The sequence below is a fragment of the Rattus norvegicus genome, chromosome 14 (assembly GCF_021556685.1).
Source record: "Rattus norvegicus strain SHRSP/BbbUtx chromosome 14, alternate assembly SHRSP_T2T, whole genome shotgun sequence".
Classification (NCBI taxonomy): Eukaryota; Metazoa; Chordata; class Mammalia; order Rodentia; family Muridae; genus Rattus; species Rattus norvegicus.
Genome location: NC_141547.1, coordinates 35766433 through 35791786, shown reverse-complemented (window position 1 = coordinate 35791786; position 25354 = coordinate 35766433). Strand labels below are relative to the sequence as shown.

Here is a 25354-nt window from a genome sequence, read left to right as displayed (position 1 = left end):
TGCTTGACTGTGGGCCACGTACAGCTTCCCGCCCTTCCTCTCAGGGCTGGCTATGAGCAACCGGCTGCCACACTCACTGCTACACTACCATTAGGCCACTCAGCGACCTACAGTTTCATATCCTGCCAGCCTCAGGTCCTTGTTAACCGGCTAAAACGGGCAGATCCAAGACAGACACTGACACAGCATGCCCTGGACAGAGGCATTTAGAGAACACAGACTAAGAAAAAATAAACTAAAAATATATAATTATGTATATGAAATATTATGGCAAGGGAATAAAATATGGGTACAACTAAAAAGACAAAATGTACAATTCCTAGATCTTGCAGTCCTCAAGAATATATATATATCACCAAAGCTTGTGCCGACATCCACCACACGTTTCCATGACAATCCACGTCCGGATCGTAACATGCAATCTTGCCTTGACCTTGCTTCACCCAGCGGCACTCAGTGTACTGATTCTATGTCCTTCCAGAAAGCCGAAGGCACCAGAGCGTCATGGCAGAGGTCAAGACATACACAGCACAATGTGTTAACCCTGGAAACTTTCAAAGCAGATCTTTTCCCAGGCTAAGGAGAAAAAGTGCTTGCCATGTAAGTTCAAGTTCCCGTGGGAAGGGCACAGAGGTCCTGCCTGCTTATCTAGAGGTGAGGGACATGTTCTACTAAGCATCTCAAAGAGACACCAAAGGCCTATTCTTTAGGGCCTTTTCCTCTTCCACCTGTGCAGAATTCCGAGAACGAGGTACAAGTGTGGCAGGGACCAGTATCAGGGAGTGGCAGGAAAGTGCTGGGTGGCTGTGACCTGCTCCTGTGTCTGATGGGAAGAATTTGATCCAGACCCCTCCAGGGTCAGGAAAAACTAGAATCAACTAGAATTAAAAACATTAAAAATAAAAAATAAAAGTTTTTCTAATTTGATGGTTGATGGCTTCTCTTTAATAAGAATGAGGTTCTAGAGTAGCGCAAAAACCTTCTAATATGGACCATCTGATAAGTATTGCCATAATAATAACAATAACAACAATAATAAAAATAAAGCCTTTCTATTAACAACACATAAAAATGAAGATTGTGGTTTTTAAGGATTATGGTTTTAAAAATGGTTCCTGCTCGGGCTGTTGGCTGAGAACTAGTTAATTATCCAGAATGAAAACACAATGTTAAAAAACTCAAGGCAAAAAACTTTCATTTCCATTTCTAAAATCACAGAATAATATTCACGTAAGACTGTGCCAATGCAGGCAATTACAGGTCCTAGAGACACACATCACTGTGTCTAACAGTCCCATGAAAATCCTCTCAGATCCAGTAACTGCAGTCGGGACACTCCCCTGCCTCTGCTATGGCGGTCACTGCTGACCAGTACAGAACACTTCACTGTTTTCAGCAGCAGCAGCAGAGAAGACAGGCATCTCTGGATTCAGTTTCTATAATACACACTGACAGGTAGCATTTTACTTCTGTGATGGAGATGTCTGCCTGTCTGTCTATCTCCGTGTGCTCTGTATTGTTTTCTCTTTCTAACACTTCATATCTTCATGAGAGTAGAGATAACTAGACTCATAAGCCAACTCTCCCATCAGATTAAGTGTGTGCTTGGTGTGTGAGGGCTGTGTGAGCAACTACCAACTCAGAGACAGGAGGCTAGCCTTGGGGCTTTTGTATGGAAACGAAATGCACAGCATACAATACCCAGTCCTTGGGACTCAATCCCAATCCTGGTGCTCAGCATCCCCACCACAGCCAGTGGCTAATCTAGTGACGGTCCTTCTGTATTCCCTACAGTGTTACCCTGGGGTTGCCCCAGGGCTAGGTTTCTAGAAAGGTCCAAGTTGAGAAGCTCACAGCTTGTTGAGAACTTAACCTCTACAGTGCCCATAACCTGGAAAGTTCCTCTGTGAAGGGAACACAGACACAGGGGCATGCAGATAAGTGTAGACTGCAAACATGAACTATTTGAAACTGAACCACGCCAGCGAGAGCACTGCAAAAGCAGAGCCTTAACCTGCCCTCCAAATAAGCTGTCCCCGGACTTATGCTATTCTCTTGCTATCTGCATGGTTCTCTACCATTAAAATACTAAACTGCTGGGTCTGAGGAGGCAGCTCGGTGAGTGAAGTACTTTCTGTGGATACCCTGGGACATGAGTTCAGGTTCCCCCCAAATATGGTAAAACTGGCTGCGATGGCTTGAATGAGAATGTCTCCCATCGGCTCATATATGTAAATGCTTCATCCCCACTAGTAGAACTGTATGGGAAGGATCAGGAGGTGTGGCCTTGTTAGAGGAGATAGGTCACTGAATGTGGACTTGGAAGTTATAAAATCCACGCCATCCCCTGCCTTGTGTTTGTGGATCAGATGTAAGCTCTCAGCTTCTGCTCCAGTATCATGCCTACCTGCCTGCTGCCATGCTCTGGCCATGATAATCATGAACTGTAAGCCCCTATACTGTTAATGCCTCTAATAGTATCCTTTCAATTGGTGTTGAAAAAAATCAACTTTTAGTAATTTTTTGTAACACACCCTATCATTTCTATAAAGTTACTTTAAAAGCAATTTCTTCCTCAGCTTGGAGACTTGGTGGCATCAAGGAAGTTCTGTTGGTACATTCAGAAATACAGAGCTGGCATTGTGCCTTTGCTTAAACTGGAGACCCTGTGTCTTGTGGAGCTTGTATTCTGAAGGCTCATTGGTGGAGAATACCACAAGGCAATGAGCCAGGACAGGGAACAGGCAGAACATGCCATGTGCTGCTTACTGTGTACAACGGGGTTTACTATATACTGTTCTGTCCAGTCTCATGTTGGAAATATGCCATAATAAAAGGTTAAAAATGCTCATTAAAAACTTAAAAATTCAAAAGCATTTTAATAAATGCTTATCAAATGCTAAATGATCAAAGTTGTCAGAAACCCAGTTTTAATAACTTTCTGTGGGAATATAGAAAGGGTCTATAATCAGCTGACAGAACTGAGACACAGACACATATTTTAACTGCCATTACCAACTCACTGGCTATTCTTAGGGTGATAGGCACTGTGGGCTCAAAACAGGAAATGAGCCTTGGAAACCCAACAATCCTGCTATCTACACAAGGGCTCTCAAAGGTCAAGTGCACACAGCAATTTGCATCCACCATTCCGTTCCAAGTTCTCCACTGTTAATCAAAGAGCTATGGACTCTATCAAAGTGATGGTGGGTTTAGCATCTGCCTGTCACCCTTGGACAAACAGAGCACAGAGGTTAAAAGAAATTAGCTAGGGATAAATGAAGCTGGGCCTCCCATGAATGGAAGAAAACCTTTTAGAGTAGAAAGGGTTTGTAGAGGCACTCCAAGCTACCCAGCTACACTCTTTGCTGACTCTTGGCTACACACTTCCCCGGTTCTCACTGGCTCTCGCAGCTGAGGCACATGTGAACTCTTCATCCCCACTTTAGCTTGCTTGATGATGTAGTCAGCTCTCCGTTCGTATTACAGAACATCTGCCCATTCCATCCTCAAAAAAGCCTCTCAGCACCATCCACTGCCAAAGTGCTCTGAGAACAGAGCCCTACACAGCAGCAGCAATGGCTGACTCTGCTCTTTCCAGCTCCACACTGGTGCGTAGAGCATAGAATCACATGACACGCCCAGACACAGCTGCCTCAGATGGCTTCAAGGAATTACATAGGTTACTGTCATGAAATCAGTGAACACATCTAAAACCTCCTTTCTGCCTAGTGCCAGCTTTTAAGTGGTCTCCTAGAGAATAGGTTTCTCTTGCTAATTCACTAAAGGCTTAGTAGGTCACGTTATCACAAACGGCCATGTTTATAGGCAAGTCTCCAGTATTGGTTATTTCAAATGATTCTGCTCAGTACAGTTTGAACCTGTTCATCTACCACAAGCATCCTGTATACCTACCACTACGGCTGTTCCTATTTGAGTGACCTTCTGTGGAGTACCTGCTACCTGTGCCAGACTGAACAGGTAGCGGGTGGAGGCATGCCTGGTGTCGTTGCCACTAGTTCCCAACAAAGTGCAACTGACATCTGGTGTTGCTCTAGGAAAATGTTAGGATTTGATAGGCAACTTTGATTGCCAAGATGATTATATGGCTTATGGATATTATGATTAAAAACATCACGATTTATACAGTGTTTTGTCATGAAAGGAAGAGGGGGGTCACACTGAGTGTCCACTTCTAAGTCAAAGTTCCATGTCTCTTGGGAAGAATAATGAGTAGGGATTAATAACTGACTCCCCTTACACTACCTGTTCTCTCTCCTACACCTTCCTCCTTCCAGCTTCATTACCCAACATGTATTCAGCTTCTGCTGGTAACACACAGGGAGCTGGCAACCTGACAGCCAAGGATGAAGGACGTCTATAGTCCACTGATAGCAGTGGGACCCAGGGACAGATCAGAGAAAGCATCATGAAGGAGGTACTTCCTTGAGTCAGATTTCAAATCACAAATAAGAGTTTCCCCCAAAAAGAAAAGAAGACAGACTATTAGAGTGCAAAGCATGAGGAGTTGGAGAGATTTAGTTCCAAGATGCTCTCAGGGCTAGAAACCATCAGTATCTGTGTGACTGTTAGACTAAGCTGCATCAAAGGGAGGCTGGGGACATGGATCAGTTGGCAATGTGCTTGCTTTGTAAGCACCGGGGCCTGAGATTGATCTCCAGACACACACACACACACACGATCAAGAGAAATAAAGAAATTGTAACTGGGAGCTGAAGGCGGAGAATGCGACCAGTGTCTGGACTCTCCTTGAACAACTGATTCAAGCTCTCTCTGCCCCCTCTTCTAGCTACAAAATGTGATGAGTAACAGCATCGAGAGCTCTGTTGGTTTGTAGAAAGAATTTAAATGGTCAACTCCTTTAGGAAAAAAGCTGGAATAGACTGAGGTTTGGTCTGTTGCTATGTATTGTAATGCTAAATTCTAAACCTGAAGGTCTCTGTTTACAAGCTTTTGTTGCGCAAACCTTATTCCTTGATTTAAATCTACTGATTCAGTAAACTTGGCTACAGACAATTACTGGAGGGATTACTTAGAGGTAGATGGGTTTGGAGTGACCTGTTTGGAGGAGGAGAGACCAGGGGGAGAAGGAGGAAGAGAGAGGAAGCCGCCATGGGGGACGATGGATGATGATCATGTGGCCAGAAGAAACATCAAGTATCTGGGGTACATGGCTGGGGAGATAGCCAGGCCAACGGTTAGAAGAAGAGATTAGGGTTGACCCCCCAGTAATTGTCAAAGCCAAATGAAATAACCATAATTTGAGTCTCATTTGTTTGTGAACTAGTTGGGCTACAGGAACACAAGTGCTCCCTTAACTTAGCTACTAATACTCTAAACCCACAGGTGGCCTGGGAAAGGTGAAGCACCGGACCCTAGACTCAGTCACTGTGACCTTCAAGACTCCAATAAGGCTCATGGGAGGACGGTTATCAAACGTCGGTTACCTCACCAAATAAAATGAAATGAGAATCTGGTTTGAGATAATTAGGGATAAAGTAAGCTCTCTAAGAGGTTAAGAGGACAACAGAAATGACCACTGTCCCCCAACATCTATTCTCTCCTCCTCTTCCTCCTCTTCTTCCTCCTCCCCTTCCTTCTTCTTTCTGTTTTTCTGACTCAGGGTCTAGCCATAAAGTACCGACTGCCCTGAAAACTGTGTCGACCAGACGAGACTCGAACTCGCAGCAATTCCTCTGCATCTGTCTTCCACGTTCTGGGAAGACAGGCCTGTGCCACTGTGTCTGGCTTCAACATCTGTTGTTTGCAACCAAACGGCTTACCTTGACTTCCTCAGGTTTTGCAAATCTTTTCTAAAAAGATGACTGACGCTTCATGTGACTGGGCTATTTTTAGCCTTTGAGCTATTTAAGCTCTGTCTCACTTACAGCAGGAAACCAGAGTGGGCACTGACTCACCCAGAGGCCCTGAGCACTTTCAGAACAAAAGCAGGGGACACCTTTGGCTAAAGCTTCTCCTCTTTACTCAAGCAATAAGAGTTCAAAGGCATGAACTAACCAGTCAGGAAGGCTCTAACGATGGCCTTGGATGCTAGCGAACATCAACATTAGTCCATGTTAGGCTCCTATGCAAATGCATAATTTGGCTGGCCAAAAGGGATCAGAGACTTATCCAGGGATAACACAGAGTAGAGCAGTGGTTCTCAACCTTTTGTGACCCTTTAATGTAGTTCTTCATGTTGTGGTGGCCCCCAACCATAAAATCACCTTGTTGCTACTTCCTAACTGCTATTTTGCTACCCATATAAATCGTAATGTAAATATTTGATATGCAGCTTATCCGATGTGTGACCTCCAGAGGGGTCATGACCCACAGGTTGAGAACCACTGGTGTGGTGGCTCTGGGATCATCCTGACTGCGCTTCGCTCCTGATTCTGCCACACAGCCTGGGACATATTTTCACGTGGAGTGCTACCTGTAGTAGACAGACAGGGCTACTCTCTGGTACAGAACACTGAAAATGTCAAGTACAGGAAAGGCACACTGGCCTGTATTCTATTCCTGACCTCCTGCCCCTGGCCCCCCGGGGGGCAGGGTGTCTCTTCAGCCACAGTAAGAAACATGCTCCCATCACCTTGGAACTATCCAAGACTCTGACAGAGAATCATGTGTATGGTTTGGACAATGTCACCAAAGGTGCATGTTTAAGTATCAGGCTGTGGTGTGCTGAGAGGCGGTAGATGAGTGGTTCTCAACCTTCATAACTCCGCGAGGCTTTCATATAGTGTCTCGTGTAGTGCTGACCCCCAACCATAAAACTGTTTCGTTGCTGCTTCACGACTGTCATTTTTGTTACTGTCATGAATCATAGTGCAGACATCTGGCATGCAGGATATCTGATATGGGACCCCTGTGGGAGTCATGACCCGGAGGTTGAGAACTGTACCTGTAGATCAACAATGGGTGATGGTTGGTTATGGGAGTCACGCCTTGGGTCCCAGCTTGGTGCTGCTTCGGATACTGCTCTCTGCTTTCCTGGTCTGGCTGCTGTCAAGGGCTCTGTCTACCACAGAACTCCCTCTACCAGAGAGCAGCATTCCCTGGCACAATGGAGTAGAACTATAAGCCAAAGTTAATCTTTCCTAAGCTTCTTTCTCCGTCAGGTTCTCTGGTGCAACACAAACACAGCATGCAAGCCCTGTGCAGGTCACCTTTATCTTCTTTGTCTCTTGTGCTAGCCAAAGTCCCTCCGCTTTGCACAGTTTTAGAGCTTGTCGCTTGGAACAAGAGCTTTTAGCTTTAACTGACATCTTTGCATCTCCCTTTTCCCGTGAAGGTGCCCACGCACTGGGAAGAATTACTGCTTATCTTTTGGTAGTCTAATTTTTAGGGCCTCCGCCAGAAAAGCTAAAATAAGCAGAGAAGAAGGGAAATTTTCCTCTCTGCATACAGTGTAAGTATTGGATGGAGGGAAGGCTGTTCACCACCCGCTTTGTTTCCATCATCTCCCTGTCTTCTAAGCCACACTGAGAGGAATCTGGAATATTCCAACAGGTGTACGTGCACATATAGTCTTGCAGAGAGGGTATTTGCTCCACTGACATGTGGGGAAACGGAGACTCGAGTTTGCTCCAATGCCTACTGTTACAACTCCAGGTATAGCTGCCTGGTTCCAGAGCTTGGAACTTGTGCCCTTAGGGAGCCAGCTCCCCAAGAACAGGCAGCACCAAGTAGCATGGACGTGTGGCTCTACATGAGGCATCTAGATGCGGGCTCTGCACCTCTGATGACCTGGCAAGGCATCTCTCTCCCATTCTCCTTTCTGGAGATGTGACACCAAAGTATTCTTCACACAGGACCTCCTCGGTCCTGAAATCCCACATTTGCCAGAGACAGAGAGTAATATAATCATATTGATAATAAACTAGAAAGAGACAAGTAACGAAGTAAAAATGGGAAATGCCATTATACAATAGGGAGCTAGATATGTTGGGGGTTGAGTTGTTGTTTCAGGATTGCACCTAGGGCCTGCAGCATGCAAGGAGCTGCATCCCAGTTCCACTCAGGGAAACCTAACCTAATCAGGGAGAATGGAGTGGAATTAGGGAAGATGGGATCACTCAGCTGAGACTTGAAATGGATAGCACTGGATCACTCAAGTGAGGAACATGCGTTCTAGAAAGAGGGTACAGCCAATGCCTAGACTCCACAGTCGGATGTGGGAGGCACTGACACCTTCAAGGATCAGAACTCAGGAGAGCAGAAGGAAAGTGAGGACGAGAGGGGATGCAGGTCCCCGAGAGCAGGGCAGCAGTGGCTACCCTTCTGGGATACAGATGGGAATAATGTGATGTTCCTAACAAGTCTTAGGGAAGCACGTGATTCTATTTATCACTGAACAGAGCCACTGTGCACAGCAGACTGGAGGAGAGTGGACATACAGTGATTGTTAGTTGTCTGCTACAATACCCACTTCCTTACAATGGCACCCACTCTGGGGAAGGTATGCAGTTGTCAAGAATAAAGACAGGTATGCACTGTCAAGTTGTACAGTGATCTGATCATGTGGCTAAGTTCTCACCGATATGGTTGATGAAAAAAAAAAAGGCTTTGTGTAAAACACAAGGGAAGGTTGCCAAAGGGAGCTGGCTCTGGTGGGAGACGTCTCCTCCTGCCCATCTTCCTCTCTTGCTTGCAGCTTTCACTCAGATAAGATGGCTAAAGCACAAGTTGCCATCTTGGGCCACAAGAAAGAACGTGAAAGATGATGGCAAGAAAGACAAGAATCTTTAGACAAGTTCTTTAGTTTGGATCCAGCCCTACGCATCCTGAAGAACTGCCTCCTGGCTTGACTCTCAATATCCACATTGAGAGGAAAAAACCATGTCTACATTTGAAATCAGTGTTGTTCTGGGACCTCATGGGAACAGGTAACTCAGTCCTGATACAAACAGAGGTCACTCCATTCACCTAAGAAGCGGTGGTGGCTTGGATTGTGTTGGGGAAAGTGGGGAGATAAGGGCAAATGGCAGACATTGAGCTATACACAGAAAGCAGAATCATACAACTGGATGAGTTCAGACCTCAGAATACATGAGTCAAGGCACAGGAAGAGGGAAACTTATTAGGACAAGACACCAGCATAAGCCATGGGAAAGGCCAAGTTGGACGAGACAGTGAGCAATGGACACATTTGAGAGGCAAAGTTGTGGAAGGAGAGTCTTTGAAGAAGAAAAGTAGCCACCAGAACTATAGCCATGGAACTCACGTGGGCAGACACTGCCAATCATTCACTGTACAAAGAGTCAGGGTCATCAAGGAAGTCCAAGAATATTCCAGCCGTGTTGAAAGTGTCTCGAGGCAGCTGGAGAAAGTGAATAAAGGGACAGGGCCATGTGTGGTGGTGGCACATGGTTTTAATACGAGCACCTGGGAAGCAGCAGCAGGTAGATTTCTGTGAGTTTGAGGCAAGCCTGGCCCACATACAGGGTTCCAAGTCAGCCAGGGCTGCATAGTAAGACCCTGCCTACCCATTCCCAAAAGGGCAAAGGGGATAAGGAAGCTAAGTGCTCTGTTTCTGGTGAGGATTGGGGGGGAGGGGATATATAAGTTTGTTTGGGAGTTTGAAAGTTACTAAGTAAAGAATTAGCAAAAAACATGCAAAGACAAAGTTCTTAAGAGCAATGGTTTTGGGTCAGGGATGGTGGCACATACTTGGATTCCTAGTCTTCTGGAAGCTGAACAAGTTGAAGGTTTGTAGCCTAGGCTACAAATGAGAGTGAAAGTTTGTCTCAAGCAATAAGAAAAAGTGTGGTTTTTGTAAAGCACATGACAGGAAGACCTAATGCAATCTTATAAATATCAAGAAGATAACCAAATTAAAGACTCTGGGTAAAATTTCAATTTCTACAACATAAACCCAAGCTGACACCGAAGTCTTTTTAGGGAACCCAGGAATGCATCTAAATCAGTTTTTATGACTCTGGCCTCTACCTGCAAAGACAGCTGGATGCAGTGCAGACTGTGGGTGGTCCCTGTGGTAGGAGAAGCAGAGAAAAGTACTTGTGTGTACCTGACCGCCTTGAACCAAGTGTCCAGCTCACTGAGTCAGTAAGAAGTATGGCTGGAATGAACCCCAGAGCTCACTGGTTTGTTGAAGGTGGACAGACTGTCCCTTCCCATCCCCCACAACACACACACACACACACACACACACACACACACACACACACACACGAAACTCCTTTTTCAAACAATAACCTTAAAATATTCATTACTGATTAATTTCGTTAATTAATGTTCACAATAAATTTCATCTGAGCATCGCGAAAGTTTTAAAGGAAAGGGATGGAGAGGGTGAGGCATTTTGTTGTCTCAAATCAAAACAAATGCTCACAACAAAAATGTGTTCAGGCGGGCTGGAGATTTAGCTCAGTGGTAGAGCGCTTACTTAGGAAGCGCAAGGCCCTGGGTTCGGTCCCCAGCTCCGAAAAAAAGAACCAAAAAAAAAAAATGTGTTCAGGCATCCTGAGACCTCATAACAGCAATGTTACTGACTTTCCTTGGAGGCTCACTCATGCCAGGCTGCTCAACACTTAATTAGCGTCGGATGTACCACTTTCCTGACTGACACAACCCCCCAATGAGGTTGTAACTGTCATTATCTCTATTTCTCAAACGAGGCACGGATGCATCTACCTGCTCAGTGTCAGATAAAACTCTAAGTGTGAAGGACCATGGATGTCAAGACCAGTGCTCTGTAAGTCAGTCAAAAACTCTGCTCTGCCTAGCTCTCACAAAGACTCCTTCCGGCCTTCAAATCGAAGGAGCCAAAGGAGCAGAAACCATGAAAACACGCGGCAGAAAAAGAACTCTCCTCTCAACTTGAGAACTGAGAGGCATGTAGCCAACAGTGAGTCCTTTCCCTCAGTTGGTGGGGGAGGAGAGGGAACAGCACAATGGCTGACTCCTCCCCCCAGAACAGCTCCTCCCCAGGAGAGTCCTTGGAATGTGCGGAGACAGCTGGACACCCACAAACACCTCAGTCGCCCAGACACAAAGGAAGCCAGGCAAAGGAAGATGCTTCTCGTCTACCTTCACCAGTGCAAAATGTGAATCAGAGGAGACAGGGTGTCTGGGGTTCTGGAACACAAACTGCAGAGCTCAGCTGTTCTGGTAAAAGCCTTTTATGGGCGAAAAAAGTCACCAAGATTCCAGAGACATGCTAGTGAAGCCACTCGGAGCCATCTGCATTGGGCAGTCACAACTCATCACACATAGGAGGAACTCCACAGAAACTTCCAAGCCCAGCGGCCGCCATAGTCTGTAAAGAGGTGCTGCGCATGCGTGCACGTCTATTCCGCTCAGCAGACGCGTTTAGAAAGCTGTACAACATCCAGTTTTCTACAGATGGTAACAAAGGCCGCTCCCTACTCTCGCCATTTCACCCCTTCTGCATCTGGTCCCTGTGCAGAAAACAACCCACTGAGATGGACAGCTATTCTTGAGAAGGCTTGGGGATACTGTCACATTCCCAGCTCTGAGTGACTCACTGGGCTCAGTTTATAAAAACAAAAGTTTTGCTGAACGCCAGCTTTTTCCCTGGAAGTCTGGAGTTGAAGGCAAACAATGAAAAAGGCACATACACAGTGAGTTCCAGTCACTGCTGGGGTTAATTAAGCATGCTGGAATTGACTTCCCTGGAAGAGGACTTTTGGAAGCTCACACCATGGTTCGTTCCTAGCAGACTTCCCTGCGTGAGCCTTTCCCCTTCATGTGGCTCTGCCTCTTTTCACTTAACAAATGATAGTTCCCAACACAGCAATTTGCTAAGTCTTGAAGATCTGCAACTCACCAAGCCTGAGAGTGGACTAAGAAAACTCCAACCCATAATACTTGATGAACAGAAGAGAGCCCTGCTGTAAGGAAGACCTAGGTAATTTAAATCCTCGCTTTGACACTAATCAGCTGGGAGCCAGAAAGCTGGTTAATTAAGTCCCCTTAGGTTCTCCTATGACTGTACAGCATGCTCAAAAGACAGTGTTTAAAGATTAGGGGTAGATAATAAATATTAAATCCTTTTCTCTTCTGACTAACGTGTGAATGGTGTCCTGTGTGGCTTTGCATGCACAACCGGGCAGCCTCACTAGAGCTCCCTTCACCCTTCCCTTCCCTCTATTGTCACGCTGGATCTACTGATGAGAACAGTTTTACCTAGCTCTGCCCTCATCATGTTGGACATCAGATAGCAGACAGTGGAAATACTTACTCCCAAAGAATTTCACAAAGCTAAAAACCAGGGCCCCAAGCTGCTAAATATTGATTAGCATGCCTGATCATGAGGGTGGGAGGGCACCAGTCTTGCCAATCAAACTATTACCTACATTCTTTTTCCTCTTTTTAATTAAGGTATGTGAGAAGACTCTCAACAATGTCAGCCCAAGGCAAAACCACAGTGAGACACCAACCACGTCATAGCCACTGGGAAGACCAGGAGTACTCTGGAGCAACAGGAGTGTGGTAGAGGATTCACTATGAACAGATGTAATACAAGCACTCAAAATGCAGAGGAAGAAGGATCACGGATTCAAAGCCAACCTAGCATGAAAAAAACAAACTACAAATAAACACAGCTTCTCAAAGGCAGAGCAGTGCAACCTCCGTACACAAGAGAAATTAGATCATATGTCTAGGAAAAAATGTGAGTTTCCATAGCAGCTGTTTACAGTAGCCAACATGGAGCAGGAGTCTTAATATCTATCTACCCCTGTGGGCCAATAGAATGTGGTACATCCATACAGAGGAGTACTATGCAGCCAGAAGAAGAAATGAAATACAAATGCACACGGCAACATGAATGGACCTTGGCACCATCATGCTTAGTGAAAGCAGCCAGGAACAAAAAATGACTTGTGTAATCCTATTTACATAGTCAAGTGCACACAATCCCTTCCTGACAGGAAGCAAGCTGGTGGTTGCTAGGAGGTGGGAGAAGTGGGGAATTGTTGTTGTTGTTGTTGTTGTTGCTGCTGCTGCTGCTGCTGCTGCTGTTTTAAAATAGAGACGATTTCTGTTTGGACTGATGAAAATGTTCTGAAACTAAATTCTTGTGGCTTCTACATAACTCACTCCTGTTAAGTCACTGGCTCATTCCAACAAATGGTTATGATAGTAAATTCGGGTTATGCTTAGTTTACCACAGTAAGAAGAACTGTGTACGTGCACGTTTGCACATGTGCATGTACATGTACACACATGCCCCAAATAAATAAAAAAAAAGTGAAATTTAATTTTAGAAGAAGAGACATAGACAAGCCACAAAGACAAGTATAAAGCATATATCCCTAGGTATATATGATATGTATATGGCTTGATTTAGAACACACATTCTATATCTTATAAAAAGTCAAAGAAAGACAACCTAAGAGGAAACATGTTCAAATGGACACATCAATAAGTGCAAATAGACCTTGGCCTCTAATAGTCTTAAATCATAAGGTACCTACCACTCTCCACAGTGCATTAAGGAAGAAACAGGGGTAAATGGATGGCCCTTTTCAAGGCCTGAAACCCAGAGCCAAGGGAAGTGAGGTCAAAGGAAGTGCACGCACCAAGGTGGTCAGTGAGGATTATACGGAAGTCCCCCTGGGTGGAAAGTAGCACAGTGTGGTTTAACAGTCAGGGTGCTACCCAGAGAGATAAGACATCCTGAAGCTTGTAGTCAAATGAGGGTGCACCTGACTTGGCTATCCCTGACCTGGCTCTGGGTTTTTTCTTCACTTGTGAAACAGCGCGTGATAGAGCTGTGGGCAATTTACAGGCAAAATTTGTGGGGAAGCTGGTAACATGGAGCCACAGGGGTACATATGCAGAACCTTTGCATCTCCATCGGTCTCCATGTCCAATTTATGGATAGAAGGGAACCCTGCGCCCCGCCTGTAGGCACAGTGGCACCATAGCACATCTGGAAAGTTAAGAGTCAAGCCAAATCAGACAGCCATACCAACTGCAAACAACCCTGCACACAAGGATGGGGAACAGGAACTGCAGGAGAGGGGGCCAGGTTGCCTTCCTCACAGAGCCCAGACAGCAAGAGAAACTAACAGGAGCCCACGGAGGTATTAGTGGGGCCCAATCAGACTGTGAGGTGGGCCTGAATTTACTCTCTGATGATTCTGCGTCCCTGGTCTGTACTGACTGACCAACCCTCCACTGTGCTTGGGCAAATGAGTAGATCCCGCCTATTACAAAGGACAGCACATGATGTGCTACCTGTAGGCTACACCCCAACCCTGAGTGGGGATCAAGGGGTGCATGCTGCGGTCTGGACAGTGAGGAGAGGCCTGGTTTGCATGTCCTCTACACTGTGCAGAGGGCTCTCCACAGAGGATCTGGGAATGGAAACAGTATAACGGGGGAGATTTCATCCCCACAATTGCCTACAGAACAGAACACGAGAGAATCTGTAAAGTTTTTTTTTTTTTTTTTTTTTTTTTTTCCGGAGCTGGGGACCGAACCCAGGGCCTTCCGCTTGGTAGGCAAGCGCTCTACCACTGAGCTAAATCCCCAACCCAAAGTTTTTTACTCAGCTGTTTACTGAATAAACTATATCATCACACTCTGAACAATTTTGCTTTTTTTAAAAAAATTATTTATTTATTTATTTATTTATTTAATGTATGTGAGTATGCTGTCTTCAGACACACCTGAGGCACTTCAGACACTTTAGAACAGGGCATCAGATCCCATTACAGATGGCTGTGAGCCACCATGTCGTTGCTGGGAATTGAACTCAGGACCTCCGGAAGAGCAGACAGCCCCTCTCCAGCCCCCTGAACATTTTTTCTTTGGGGAAACTTAGAAATGTATTTGCAAATCTTAGCAATTGTTTTCTAAAATGAAAGAAAGAAGATAAAAGGTTAGGCCAAGAATAGTATTTTGTGCCTGTAACCCAGTGAGTAGGGATGGTTCAAGGCCAGCCTGAGACATACAGTGTGTCTGACACATCTCTGAGCTACGTAAAAAGAAAAGAACTGAACAACCAAAAATCAAAGGACAAAGATAGAATTGGTCTAAGAAATAGGCAATGGTTTCCATTGGTAATTATTAAACCTCAACATTTATCTTGGACGTAGAGTCTGTTCACGAAGCCTAAAGCTATCGGTGTTAGGATTTTCCTGACACAGTTAAATCGATCCATTCCACTGAGGTCGCTGTGGGTGACACGCACGCTTCTGAATCCCCTCCTGCTTACACTTTGCCACTCGTGAGAAACAATTCAAAGGGTAGTTCCACTTTCTCTAATTGTCATGTGACATCTCCTGGTATATACTAAGATCATCCTCTTTTTCTAATTGCCACATGCCGGCTCCTGGTATATACTAAGAATGTCCTCTTTTTCTAATTGTCATGTGACATCTCCTGGTATATACTAAGAATGTCCACTTTCTCTAATTGTCACATGCTGGTTCCTGGTATATACTAAGAACGTCTTCTTTTTCTAATTGTCATGTGACATCTCCTGGTATACACTGGATAACGTCCACTTTTTACTCTGGGAGAGATTAGCATCAGTAAATGCTTTAAAAAAACTTTCTAAATTTAAATGACAGATTTCCTCAAAACAATAAAAAGGAACTAAAGGGAAACAGCAGCCGTCATGACGATGTCTAACGATGTTTCTGCTTTCCCTACAGATGTCTGATCACAAATGACAAACAGCAGAACTGTCTTGAGTTAATAGGTGTGAAGTACTCTATGACACCCTTAAATTATTAAACATCAGACGTTCGGGAAACCACTACGTACTGCTAGTTGGCCAGGGAAAGCAGGAGCACTAAGAACACGTGAATGGATGTGCAGACATTCAGAAGGAGCGAGGCGTTTGCCGAGGAAATGTCTAAAACGTCCTGACATGACTTGAGCCAGGACCAGGATAACCAGAGAGGAGACTGAGACGCTTAACAGGAACAAGGCTTTAAAGGGAAGAGGCCGACCCATTTCTCAGGCAACAGTGTCTGACCTGTCATCAATCAGACTGTCACCTGTCCATCCACACCCTCCTACCTGGAGCGGGAATTGAACCCAGAGCCTCACGACTCACTTGCTCTTCTCCCGAGGGAGATGCAGAGCCTGCTGGGATCTGCTCTAACTTCACACTGCCAAGTTATCTGATAGGGTAGACTGCTCTCCCTTGATTGCACAACCACACACACCCTTTTCAGAACTGAGATGGTGCAATCAGAAAATGATTTTTTTTGTCCAGGCTGGAGATCAGTTAACGGGTGACCTGAAGCAAACCATCTCTTTATCCTCAGTTTCCCAAACTGGAACACGGGGAAGTCACTCTTGAAGGTCTCATCAAACTCTAAAATAATGTGTGATTACTCATTGTGACAAACCAGCGATCCCACTGCATGAGTGACAACTTTTTATAGACATCCACACAGGTCTGGGGCCATAAACATTGCAGACTCACCCAGTGTATTGTCAGGGCCTTTGCACATGCTGTCCCCTCTCCCTCTGCACAGAGTAACTTCTCTCTGCCTAACCTTTCTCATGTGCTTGGTCTTGGAGGGCCATGTGAAAATCTTTATGACCGTTTCCAACTCCTAAACATCAAAGAAAATGTGGGGGAAGGGGGATTAGTGGGGTGGGTGACACCCAGAGGGGGGCTTTTCCTTCTCAAAAGAGAAGAGGAATGTGGAAGGGGAGAGGACTTGCATGAAGGGGTACTGGAAGGAAAGGAAGGGCCGATATTGGGGTGTAGAGTGAATAAATAAATACATTTTTGAAAAATCACAATTTCTGTGTTTGCAACTAAAGCATATTCCATTCCCTAAATTTGATCTCTTTTTAAGCATATTCTCTCTCTCTCTCTCTCTCTCTCTCTCTCTCTCTCTCTCTCTCTCTCTCTCGTATTGTGTGTTTGGGAGGATAGGGTATGTGTGTGTTTTGGGGGACAGGGTGCATTAGGGGATAGGGTGTATGCGTGAGTACTGTGCTTGCTGGTGGATAGGGTATGAATGTGTGTTGGGGATAAGAGGTAGGTGTGTGTGTGTGTGTGTGTGTGTGTGTGTGTGTGTGTGTGTGTGTACAGTCCTTATGTCCTGGGATCATCCCTATTCTTATCTGCCAACATTTAGAGGAAAATGGAATCTCAGGGAAAAACTCTAAGGATCTCTAACCCCACAGTTCCTGGTCCAACAGAGACAAAATGCATGTTATCAGAATGCTTCAGAAGAAACTTCTACAAGAAGCTGACTACAGTGTGGTGAGGACAAGTCAATCAAGGCAGATGGATGGGAAGAGAGAGGTGGGGAGAACCAGCTGACGTCAACTACGCTGCTTCCCACGCTTTCTGGAAGCCAACTTTTTATAATTGCCTTCGGTCCCTGTAGCGCTGTCTGCTGAATATATTCAGTGGGAAAAAGGGGGGCTAAATAAAACTTTGACGCAAGCTTGACTTCTGACTACCACTAAAAATTGCTGAGAGCTAAGGCTTGTGAAAATTCAATGAAGAAAACTTTATGGAAATTGTCTTTTGATATCACTAGGCACTCACTGCTGAGAGGTAAGTTTTATAAATAAATTAAAGCAGACAATACCACTTCTGAGCGAAACTGCTGATCTTTCTTATAGCCCTTGTCTTATACTACCTGTAACTAATAAAGCACAGCCAGGTCTCAGGTATTTTTGTTATTGTCCCTACCAAAAGTTCCAAGAGGATTAAATTCTGATTAAGTTCCCTTTTTGCTTGGTTAGCTATTATGGGTACCACATTCTTCATACAAAGCCTTTCACGCTCCAGGACTGCTCTGACACAAAATAATTAGGAAACTGGCCAAAGGCATAAACTAACAACTGATCTTTTTAACACCCTGGCAGACCATGCTGACATAATGATTTGTGTGAGAGAGCTCCATAGGCATGGAGCACAGGATAAGAACATCTTGGGTTGTAGAAAAGACTCAGGGCTTAAGAGACCTGCTCTCCTGTACAGGACATGGGTTCAGATCTCAGCACCCACATCAGGAGGCTCACGAGCACTTGTAACTCCAGCCCTCCCTTCTCCACGGAGCTGTGCACTCAGTGGACGGGATCTCACATAGGCACATACACACAACCGGAAGAAACAAATGAATGAATCTTTGAATCCTTCATGAGCAAGGGAACCTGAGGTGATTTCTTGCTGGGACCTGTTATATGCACTCAGCGGAAGCTTTGGATATGTTTTACAGATGTTTCTTTTCCTTCACCAGGAGCTTTAAAAAAAAACCAAACTATTTCTTGGCCAACTAAGTCAGTGTGTGTTAATGCATTATATCCTGGACCTTGTGGTTAGAAGGAGGAAAGTAGAGAAACATCTGTAAGGACGCTGGGGCACCTGAATGACCCGAAACGAAACGACACAGTCTGCCTCAATGTTTGCATAGTGATCTCTGTACCATTGTTCTGTGGCTATAAAAAGATGTCCACCTTGGGGCTGGAGAGGCAGCTCAGTGCTTAAGAGCACGTGTTACTCTTGTAGAGGACCCAGGGTCAACCCAACACCCACATGGTAGTTCACAGTTACCCTAACTCCAGTTCCAGAGGATCTGACACCATCTTCTGACCTCCTCAGGCACCAGGCACACACGTGGTACACACACATACATGCACATAAAACACTCATTTAAGTAAAATAAACAAATCTTTCTTTTAAAGGCCTCATTGTCCTAAGGAAAAAGGGTGAATGCTATCCAATGGAGATAATTCATTTAGCAAGTTAAGATAGTGTGAGGCCTTTAGACTTCTGACCCAATATCTTGGCATTTTCAAATGATTAATGAGGCCAGGTATCAAGGAGAAGACACAAAACAAAAGTCAAAAATGGAAGAAGAGACAGAAAAAAGGGAAGTAAAATATAATCAAGAAGTTGGTATAACACCACTATCCCCCCCACCCCCCAGGGACAGAGAGGCTCAAATGCCAATGAGAAAATGAGTTTTCATGCAATGATACAGCTGACTCTTCTGTTTGCTATCAGATATTAATAATTTCTTTCTATATATAAAATTTACTTTAAGCTTTATCAGAAATATGTGTGTGGGCGGGGGACGACGAAGGGATGGTTCCATTCATGATTCCAGGCATACCCCTTCAGTGTTTGCTGTAACCCTGGGACAAGAGGGGGCTCTGGCCTCTGTAGTAGTAACTCTACATACAGTGTGATGCAAATGTTTCCAGTGACTCTGTAGTAAAAATGAATTAACATCCCATGCCCTGCCAACTCCCCAGCATGCACTGAGGTGCTGCAAGATACAAACCTTTGGGAAGGGACTGGAAGTGAGGCTTCTACTTGGCAGCAAACTAATATCCAAGGAAGAAGCACTCATCTTGGTGGCTCTCATCCCTGTAAGGCTAAGAGCTCCTGGTTTTCCAAGCCCAGTTGAAGAAAACGACCCTCAGATGATCACTAATTGCTTTCATTTCCTGTCCGGGAATCTCAGTGGAAGACAGAATCAAGCATCTGGTGGTCATGAATAATCCCGCCCTACCTGCTGCTTGTCTCCCTGGCTTGTCTGCAATCCACCTAACTATACCTCATACTGGGCATCCAGGTGTGCGAACCCCTCAGCAGTAAAAAGATAGGTTAGCCAGGATCCCTGTTCCCAGCTCTCAGGAAGCTGAAAAAGAGAAGGAAAAACTCTTTTTCATTATCCCAACACCTCTAACACCACGTATCACACTGGAAACATACAAGAGTGAGAATCTAAACGTCAGTCAGCCTCACTCAAAGACACCAACTGGGTGTCCTACAATTTTTAGGACTCAGTTCTGAAACTGTGTAGGGTTAAAAGGCAAAGGAAAAGCACCATGACCCTGACTTGTCCCCAAACCCAAGACCAGGGCCAAGAAACAGAAACCCACCAATCCTCAAACAGGAAAACCCAACAATCCCTGATCTTGCCCAAGCTCGGAAATTTAAATCCCACCAATCCTCACCCTGGAAATTGCCAACCTGGAAATACCCCGACCCCAAGAAATCCTACAAAAGCCCTGCCTTCTGCTCAGTTCCCTGCCCCTTCTCCCACAGCAGAGGCGGCTCCCCTCCTGGGTTTCTCCCTCCCAATAAATCTCTGATGCGAGCTTTGCTGTGTAGTATGACTTTGTGGTATTCTTTGTTGTAAGGATACTCTGTGAGCAGAGCTCTAACACTTTTTGCCCTTCTAACTGAGGAAACCTCCCCCTTGCTGGAGCAGAACTGATACACTTTCACAGGGGAAACCCTTCCCCTGCCTAGCGGAGCAGAGCTGCCACCCGGGAACCACCCCCTCCTGCTCAAGCTGTAAACACTTGCGGTGGGAAAACCCGCCCCTGCAGTGGCGAGCCGGGCTTCTGTAGCAAACGAACGAGAGCTTCTGTAGGGAACCACTTCTTTAGGAAAAGCCTGACGCTTCAGAGCTGTAACATTTACAAACTGCCAGAGCTAACACACGTAGGTAAAGGGTTCAGCCCTGTAAACTTCAGAGACAAAGCTTACAGAGTGGCTCTCCAGGTTATTAGGAACTTCTGTTTGACTGCATTCCAAACCGCAACTTCCTACAACCTCTTCTTGAAGCTTGAGAGTTTTCTAGAATTTACCAGGCAATCCTGTCACTATTGACTTACAAGTAAGAACAACCAAGTAAAGGGACAGATACGTAGGCATGGGCTAGGGGCGCTCCTGGCACAGGAGCCAGTTCTTGTCTACATCTCTGGAAGACTCTGAGCCCTTCATTTCAGATCTGGGCTGCTGTCAAAATGGAGATGAAAATGAAGTTAAGCATATAAAAAGACACAATCTACATAAAATAATTTTAACCTCCACATACAAACTGAAAATGTTATTTCAGAACATCCAATTAGAGGCAGACAGGACCAAAAAGAAAAAAAAAAAAAAGTCCTGTTCATTGTGAGTCTTTTTTTTAGTACAAAAGATTTCAAAACAGTTGTAACTGAGAATAATAAAACACCCTCAAATAAAATTTTATCTGTATTACAGAGGACTGTAACAGTTCTCTCCATACTGCCCATCCCCACCCTCCACTAATTTTTCCTGGAGTAGCAAGGTGGTTTCAAAGATAGGCTTTGAAGAAACAGCCCTGCAATTTCTTGTAAGAATACGCAACTTCTAGCACGGCACACTTTATGCAAGGCCTTTTATCTTTCTTTGCTTTGGTTCCTCATTCTGAAATAAAACCAAATAAGCCTGTGTGTGCAAAGAACTTAGAACGGTGCCCCTGCACATAGTCAGTGTTTCAAAAGTCACACCATTGTTAAAACCAGTGTGCCTGAGAATGCTAAGCTAAAAGGTCTGCCTAATGCACAGGCCGGACCTAGGCCTCTACACATAGGAAACAGATGTGCAGCTTGGTCTTCATGTGGGTCCCCTAACGATTGGAGGGGAGGGTCTGTCTCTGACTTGGACTCTGTTGCCTGCTTTGGATCCCTTTCCCTGGCTGGGCTGCCTTGTCTGGTCTCAGTGGGAGAGGATGTACCTAGTCCTGATGTGACTTGATGTGGGTTGGGACCCTATCCTTTGCTGGGGAGTAGGGCAGAATGGGGGAAGCCGGTGGGAGGGTGGGACCGGGAGGAGAGGAAGGAAAGGACACTTGGCTTTTCACACTGCTCAGCCCCCTTTGACTTTATAGACTCTGTGGGGTATCCATGCTCTATCAGATAGTACTGCTGCCCAGCCTGGTCTCCTGCTTTCTTAGTAATAACTGTGGCAAAATTCACATAGTTTCCTTTATTTATATAGTACTTAGTTTCTTTTATTCAAAAGCTCAATTTTTTTCTTTACCATTATTCAGCAGGTTTGTTTATTGTTGTTGGGTTTTGGGGGGTTTGTTTGATATTTCAACACACCCCAGTCTTATGCTTCCCTAACACCCATCCCATATCGAGTGGAGACTCCCCAGGAAATCAAGGGGCCTCGCACATCGGTCATTTAGCTCCCTAAGTTGAAAGCAGCACCATGCCCGAATGTGAACAGACTCGACACCAGAAGAGAGGGAAAGCAAAGTGAAGAAACCAAGGGCCTGATAGCTTTTCAATGTGAGACTTAACTGGATAGTTTAACTGAATATCTGAAGATCTATCTAAAACAAAATCTCTCCATACACTTTGAAAAGCACAGTAAATGAATTAGCAAGGAACAGTCTGAGGAAAGGCTTTGACCATCGTGTTACAGAAGCTGGGTGCAGAGACTACAGAAAGGGCTGTCATTCAAAGCATTCAACAGTCATGAGGGAACTACTAAAGCGAGAGGCAGCCTTTTCACTGTTTTTGGTGTTTGATTTTTTTAAATAGAAGAGCTACAGACATTTAAATCTCTCAAATGGTTCCAGTCGTGCTCAGTCCAATTCTAGAATCTTAACTTTTTAACTCAATGTTCTCATAGGCTCCTCACCGCACAAGGCTCTTTGAGTCATGATTCTAAGAACAGAGAGACAAAAAGAAGACTCATCCCTGCAAACAGGAACTTAACACACACCCCCAAACAGGGAAGTAACTCCAGTGTGAAGCCCTTCTTGGATTTTGTAGATAATAAGCAGTCATTCAGAAACCTGCCCCATATTGTTAGAAGTACTGTTATTTCGAGAAATGTGATTCTTATTTTTAAGTCATAATTCAATAAAAGCAAGTATTTGTTGTTTTAGGTGTGTGGATCTAATCAATGGCTTGGCACATGCTAAGCACACACTCTACCACCTGGTGACTATTTACCCCTTACTGTGAGAGGCAACAAAGCTGTGATTGGCTCAAGAAGTAGGTCACTAATGAACAACAGGCCGTCCACCACAGCAGAAAGCACGAAAATCAAAACACCACTCCACACACTACAGGAGCGGGGTGTTGGGAAGGAAACTCAGCTAATGGCTGAGGTCATGGGGCCAGTGAGCAATGGCCAGAAAAGACAAGGACACTGAATAAGGGTTAGAAGGGGGGTTTCTAAATGTTGGATGACCGCCTCATCCCACCCTTTCTGGTTCTTGCAACCACCGAAGCCACTTCACATCCAGACAGTGGACTGGGATCTGAAATGCGAGGGGCCCTCCTGTCTTTTACTGCTTAAACAGACAGGAGACTTTTAACTCTGCACAGTGAACCTTCCACACCTATAGGTTCTGAGTTCATAGAATCAACCAACCCTGGAAAATATATGAACATATACAGCTTTTTCCTGTGTTATTCCCTAAGCAATGTAGAATGAGTAGTCTTATAGCATCCATAGTATAACTGGTACAATAAGTAATATACAGGTAATTTACAGGAGCTACATGCAAATGCTTCACTGTTTTAGCATATGAGCTGGTGATGAGAGGAGCCAGGCCTCTCCCAGATATCAAGGGCCAATCGTATACTAAGGATCTTCAGAGTAAGTTGACCAGCGTGTTCCGTCTTCTCTTTGTGTGTATGGTGTTTAGCCTGCCTGAGTATCGGAGCACCTCACACATGCTGCTCCCACAGGACTTCGCATCAGACTCTTTGTAACCATAGTTACGGCTGGCTGTGAGCATCCATGCGGATGCAGAGAACCAAACACGGGTTCTCTGAAAGAACAGCCAGTGCCTTTAACCTGTGAGCCATCTCTCTGCCCCTGCTGTGTTGTGTTTAATAGTGCCACTCCATGTCCTAAGTCGACAATGTTTGGGGTTATTACCTTTTCACCACTTGTTACCACCTTTTACCACTTCTGCTGCCATATTTCTATTTTCCTGGATTTCCTACGGTAAAATTCCAGTTATAACAAATGATTGCCGCCAAACAAAAACTTACTAATATTTCCCTCCAAATCTGTTTGCATTCTTAAATAATCTTTACTTCTGGTAACAATTCTTATCTGAAATGCGTTTGCATTTCTGAACTTCTCAGATAGCAAGAAAATGTAGCAGACGTATCATATAATATGACAATTCTCAATATGCACCCGATGTACCTAGTCACATTAATAGTTCTGGGTATGCCTACATATGTGTTGAACGTGAATAGAATAGAGAGTAGGTTTGGTCTTACGTCAGCTCTAGTTTTACAAGTAAAAGTGTTGAAACTTTGGTTTTCAGCATTTGCAGGGGTTTATGGTTAAGGGAACAGGGCCGTATGGTGCGTGAACCTGAGATGGACACTGGTCATAGTGATACGCCATAGGAGAAATAAGAATGGTTCAGGAGACACAATGGCACTCTGTGTAAACCAAGGGAACCCAAACACAGAAGGAGAAAACAACAACAAAACAAGCAAATCAACAGCTGTTAAAAATACCCCTTAATAATTGCAATTAAGGTATTCACCATGACCACATTTGCTATAACACGTCGCCAAGAGAAATTCAGTTCCTAACCATTCACTACAACCTGAAATTATTTCTAACAGGAAAGACAATGACAGTAGTAGAAAATACCATGTCCACCACGGCAAGATTTTAAATTGGGTCAGGCAGAGATAGCCATCACTCGCACTCCTTATGGAAAGTCAGAAGCTGTCTAACCAACACAGCCTTCCCCACCGTACCTCAACATCTCACAGTGGGAGCTCACTAGACACATGCTTCTTCAATCTCCCTCGCCCCATCAAAAAAACATTGCATCAAGAGTTGAAGGATTCTTCTGTAGATCAATAAATAGTTCACCAAATAACTGATCGGTTGCCGGCGGTGAAGAAACGTTCACACAAAGCATCTTGGGCTTTGATACATAATATGGCAGGTTGTGGGGGAAAGCCATGTGCTTAATACACCTAATAAATTCTATAAGGATCTATAAAATACAGGAATGGGTGTTCTCTGGCAGATTAATTCGTTCAGGGGGCTGACGCGAAATGGATAGCTCCGTATCTTAAACTATCATGACAGACTTGTGCTGAGTTCTAGCACACGCGGAATCTCAACTTTCAAGTCTGAATGGCAGCAAATTGTAACCTCAAGTTCATTAACTCAACGGAGAGCAACTCTGAAAACGGGAGTAGAACGCGATTGTCTCCTACCTCCGCTCGACCCTCATAGTAGGTTAACACGGATTTTGTAAGTACAAAAAGTCTCTCTTTGTAGTTTAAGGGTGATGTCTTCTTTTTCTGCTGGGACCTTTTAATAAGAATCTCTTCTAGGATAGTGTTAAAATTCATCTCGGTCTTCTGTTGCTCTTTCTCCTGCCATTGAAGATCCTGGGATTCTATGGTAAGAAAATAAACAGCGAGGATATGGTGTTAATTTCCTAATGCTATTGCATTTCCTAATTCCTAACATCCTAGTTCCTAATGCATGTTGTTCAAGGCAAAGAGCTCTTCTCCTCTTACTTCAGTCTCCATCCTGCCCTGCCCGTTCCTAGGAAAATCTAATCAAGATTGATGA

At 44.7% G+C, this 25354-nt stretch overlaps 1 protein-coding gene across 11 annotated transcripts in view; it reads right to left on the bottom strand.

Moving 5' to 3' along the window:
- The window catches only part of Tec (tec protein tyrosine kinase), a 108877-nt gene that overhangs the window by 39887 nt on the left and 43636 nt on the right, over positions 1-25354 (bottom strand). For all 11 annotated transcript variants that reach the window (XR_015636833.1, XR_015636832.1, XR_015636831.1 and 8 more), the window contains one exon: positions 24991-25175. Coding sequence is in view for 4 of the 11 variants with exons in the window: in XM_087584445.1 (XP_087440571.1) it covers positions 24991-25128 (138 nt within the window). In the remaining 7 variants the exon portion in view is untranslated. The remainder of the gene's footprint in view (positions 1-24990; positions 25176-25354) is intronic.